Here is a 4,927-nt window from a genome sequence, read left to right as displayed (position 1 = left end):
CCCCCCCCCCCCACAGAAACAACAACCGCGAGCGACCCTACAGAACAATACTGTCGAAGTTACAGACACAATTATCGAACGAGGTTTTCTTTCCCAAACAAAAGCTATACCAAAGCATTCGCCAGAAGATAAAGATTCAGTAACAAATGAAGACGAGAGTTATGCCGACAAGAAAGTAACAGTGATGGAAAGCGCACAAAGAAAAAAGAAACTAGAAACTGGAACAGGGTATTGCATGATTCAGAGCAATTATCTAAAAATCGAGAAACAAGGAACAAATGACCTTCAATCGGAAAAAGCGTTACCTGAGAAGCAACAACACAAATCTTCTCGGAAATTGGTTCTACGGCGATTTCTTGCAAAATCACCGGTTCTTCGCCGGGAGGGAGTCAACGGTCGAATTGGAGTTAAAATCGCCTGTGATCTAGGGCTTGGAGGTCAAAAGCCGACGGACGATTGGCGATTGGTCTGTGGACTTGGGTAAATGCTCTTCTATGGCCTTGGTTTGGGCCCATTACACAATGGCCCAATTGGCCTACCAAAATTATGCCACGTCCATCAATTATTCTAATTTACGTTTTATTATACAGTTATGCTATTTTTTTATTTTTCAATGGAATGTAAATTTTATTGAAAATAGACTAAAAAACGTAAAATACCATCGAATATATTTAAAGAAATAAAAATGGATTAAAAATCTTATATAGAAAAGATTAAAAATAATTCAATTTATAAACTATATATTTCAAATCCTATCATTACGATGTAAGACATAAAATAAAGTATCTATTAGAGAGAGACAAAAGTTTCAACACTCATTATATTTTTATTCAATCAAATAACAAAAGGATGACAACAACAACAACAACATAATTTTTTTTTTTTGTAATGGTAACAACAACATAATTTCATTCCACAAAGGAAAAAAAAAACAACCCACATATATATTATATAGCATTCTTTCAACTTATATTATATGGCATTTTCAAGCTTCTTTACAAAACTCGATAACCCAACAATGGTAGGCACGGCATATGAACCTGCAACAGGCGAAACCGGACTCCATGGCCAAAGCTTCGAACTCGGCCTTCGTCCTTTCCTTTCCTCCGGAACATTGCGTGAACATCAGCATGTCCATGTCGAACGCGATGTTCGAGTAGGCTCCGTGGTCTTCGCCGCCGCTGTCCGGAACCACGATTTCTATGACCATAACTTTACCGTTTTCCGGCAGTGCTTTCCAACAGTTCTTAAGGATTTTCACACTGTCTTCGTCGGTCCAGTCATGAAGAATACGCTGTTATACGCATCAAACGGTTAATTCAAAACAATTAGTACTTTTTTATAAATAACAAAATGTTTTTTTTTATTACATGCACGTTATGATAATAACGAGCTGTCGTACAGAATTTGCCGAGCTCAAGATTTTTAGGGATTTCAAACTATTTTGTAATGTTTTCAGAAAAACTTCGTCGGTCCAATGATAAAGAATACAGATACGTTAATCCATGATGTTAAGCGATTAACTCGAGAGATTTAATACTTTTTTAAAACATATATTTTTCAAATGAGAGTGATATATCATACGTATGGTAATAAGTTGTTGTTGTTGTTGTTGTTTTTTTATTTTAATGTTGTTGCTGCTTTTAGTAATAAGTTGTCGTATATATAGAAGTCGTGGAACTCTCACCTTCATGACAATGATATCCCCTTTTGGGACATCAACGAACATGTCTCCGGCCACATGCTCGACTCCTAAAACCATACATTCATTCAGTGACATGTTGATATATAATTCAACGAATTCTAAAATATACGTATTTGAACCGTATACCGTACCAGGATAAGAAGAAGCGTGGGCTAGGGCGCATTTCAAATCGAAATTGATACCCCTGATGTTGGGATACTTTGCCGTGATGGCTCCAAGAGTGATGCCAACTCCACCTCCGACATCGACCACCACATTCGCGGCTTCAAATCCCTTGTAAACTTCTAGAACCTTCTTCATGACGGCCGTAGTAAACCCGACCCGGTTGAATAAACTGCTAAACCTCTTGTCTTTGTCCATGTAATCGAAAAGCTTCACGCCATTTCCATGTGCACGCCCGAATGCGTCTCCTCCTTCTAGCACTACATCCTTCAACTGTACCCTATAATCATATATATATATATACCCAACATGAATTGTGAGAAGATTGATAATGTATAACCCTGAAGAGCTTGCCATAATCAAGAATAATCAACATGCATTAGTCCATAATGTAATTACTTGACTTTGACATCGATTATATATGTATATATAGAGAGAGAGGGAGAGAGAGAGATGAAAAGGGCAAGAGCAGAGGAAAATTACCATGTATTGAGGAAGACGCTGTCGAGATTCACGATGACTTGAGAGGCAAGAGACCCCAAATCTTCATCGGCCTTCATCAAGAAGAAACGGCAAATAGGCTCGGCCGCATAAACTCTTTCGACCTCCTTTCCGACACCATGGTTTCTTGCACGGCACTTCACGACGGAGTAGCTGGCGAGCAGGCGGAGCATACGGTCCAACAAGATCGGAGCCTGAGGGTTGCGAGGCTCGGTCGGTAGCCCACTCGCTATCTGGGAAGGTGATAGCCACGCCCCATCACCCACCGCGGAGACGGCGGCGTTGCAGAGAGTGTCCAAGACGCCGAGCTCGATCGCCGCCTTGAAAACCATCGGAAACGCGGCCGCGTTTGCTAGCCTCACAGCTCGCAAACCCAACTCATCGTCATGGTCGCGGGTTTTAGGGTTAGGGTTTACAGATTCTGGGACAGGGGCCATGATTTTACTTTTTCTTTCAGAAGAGGGAGGAACTGTTGTGTTATGGTGGAGTTTATGCTTTCATGCACCATTGTTCTGTTTTTATAGTGAGAGTATTCAGAGATTATATTTAATTTTAGATTTTCATATTAATTTACTTAGATTAAAAGAATATTACAATATTTATTGATATAAAATCTAATCCTAAAATATCTTACTTAATTTATATCAATATCTAGTTGCCATAAATAATATGATATAATAATTTCCATATTTTTTTTAATTGGAGTGTTTGCTACTCTCTCTCTCTCTCTCCCTTGGTGGCGTTCAAAATATTCGATTTAATTTCTGAAAAGACTGCTTAATTATAGAATACATTTTCGGATAGGACACGTATCATTTTTTTAATCGTTGCTTAAATTATATACTTTGAAGTTGTTATACTAATTCAAATGCGAAAATGAAGAAATTTACAGTTACGTGAAAAATCTTCGTTGATACCATCATTTAAAATAAAACAAGTACCTATAATACGTAGACGTGTAACCAATTTTACCAAAGTTAAATTGGATGGTTAAAATTTTGAATATCCATTGCTTAAATTATATACTGCCAAGTTGCTTGGTGTGTTATCGTTTTCTAAAAATAAAACCTGTGTGCTATTTCGCTGTGATAAAAAAAATATAGGAGTTTTTTGGGTTTTAAAATTTTTAAACTAGAAAAATTGACAATCAAATATTTATAAAATTAGTTTTCATCGAAAAATTTGGGAAACTATTTGATGAAAAACAAAAGGCTAAAAAATTCAATTTTTATTTACAAAAGCCAAAAAATCAAAAACTCAAAACTAAAACAAAAAAAAACTCAAAATAAAAATTACAGTTCATATTTGAACATTATTCAGAAGTATGAATTATTCTGTATCTATAGACAAAAATAATATTCGACGCCGGATTTGGTTTCCGACAGAATCAAAGCCAAGTAGCTTGTCGAGTGTCTAAAGTGGGGACCCGCCCGCTGCTGAATCGGTCAAACTCAAACTATATAAAAGATGCATTATAAATAAAGGAATCATATAAAAAAACAGTAACTAATTAATTTGTATTAATTATTAGATTAGCTTTAATTTTAACATGTTTATACAACATAGTCTAGGGTTTCCTACTCTCTCTCTCTCTCTCTTCGTAGTTTAATATGTTATCGTTAGTCGTTGCCTTCCAAATATTTGCATTAATTTCTAAAAAAACTGCGTAAAAAGTACGACACTAGACAATAACCCTTGATTAGAAACGACCGATTAATATTTTTGAAAAGTTATTACACACGCGAAAATTCTTTGATAGTTTCATTTCAAATAAAAACAGGTATTATATTACAAGGGGCGGTCAAAATAACACGATTTACATGTTTTTTTTTTTGTTTTTACGTGATTGTATTAAACTCCAGAAAAAAAAACGTTTACATCAGTTTGTGAACCAAAACAAAATTTGTACATGAATTCTCATGTGGGCAAGTGGTAAAAAGCAAATTCTCCTACGACTCGTAATAGAGGTCAGCTAATTATCGTAAACCTTTTGTGATACGATACCAATCCTTGAGGAGTCATTTCGATGCCGTCTTGCTTCGTAGCTGCAAGGACAGTAGTGTCGTCCGAATATGCCGATCGATTCGAATACGTGTATGTTGGATCGTTCTGGATATCTTGCATTCGAATTCGAATTTGTAAATTAAGAGTTTCAGTTTTAAATATATCTATGATATTTATTAAAATTCTATCATTATTTTAATTTTTTTTATATATTCGAATGTGTTTTCGAAATTCGGATATTCAAATAAATTTTAAAGCTTAATATTTAAAACACTAGGTAAATATCTGCGCGTTGCACGGATTATATTTTTTATATATTAATTATATTTTTATAATTTTTTAATTTTAATGTTAAAAATATATCAAATTTTTGTTTAATATAAAAAATATATTAGCAAAATTAAATTATTATAAAATCATCATTATTCTTTTATTTTATATATATAAAGAATAAAATTATGAAAAATATATGTTATTCCGTTTTCCAACGTCAATTTTTTCCAATTTGTACAAACTTAAAATGCATGCATCGGCTTTTTTTGTTTTGGGGTGGAG

The 4,927-nt window shown here is 34.8% G+C and overlaps 1 protein-coding gene across 1 annotated transcript; it reads right to left on the bottom strand.

Moving 5' to 3' along the window:
- Window positions 1-834: 834 nt before the first annotated feature.
- Window positions 835-2,842, bottom strand: LOC104813716 (indole glucosinolate O-methyltransferase 4-like). Its single transcript, XM_010541436.2, has 4 exons — window positions 2,351-2,842; window positions 1,837-2,147; window positions 1,688-1,752; window positions 835-1,294 (listed from the first exon to the last, which is right to left on the bottom strand). Exons 1-4 carry the CDS (start codon window positions 2,803-2,805, stop codon window positions 986-988), a joined length of 1,140 nt encoding a protein of 379 aa, XP_010539738.1. The 5' UTR covers window positions 2,806-2,842; the 3' UTR covers window positions 835-985.
- Between the last annotated feature and the right edge of the window lie 2,085 nt (window positions 2,843-4,927).

Source organism: Tarenaya hassleriana, unplaced genomic scaffold, assembly GCF_000463585.1.
Source record: "Tarenaya hassleriana unplaced genomic scaffold, ASM46358v1 Cleome20, whole genome shotgun sequence".
In the NCBI taxonomy this organism is placed as follows: domain Eukaryota; kingdom Viridiplantae; phylum Streptophyta; class Magnoliopsida; order Brassicales; family Cleomaceae; genus Tarenaya; species Tarenaya hassleriana.
Note: the sequence above shows the minus strand (reverse complement) of the source record. Positions and strands in the feature narration are given on the sequence as shown.

Coding starts and splice junctions, on each gene's coding strand:
- LOC104813716 (XM_010541436.2), bottom strand. CDS start 2,805: ATGGCCCCTGTCCCAGAATCTGTAAACCCTAACCCTAAAACCCGCGAC. Junction 1,753..1,836: donor CCACGCTTCTTCTTATCCTG/GTACGGTATACG, acceptor GTATGGTTTTAG/GAGTCGAGCATGTGGCCGGA. Junction 1,295..1,687: donor GGGATATCATTGTCATGAAG/GTGAGAGTTCCA, acceptor TGCGTATAACAG/CGTATTCTTCATGACTGGAC.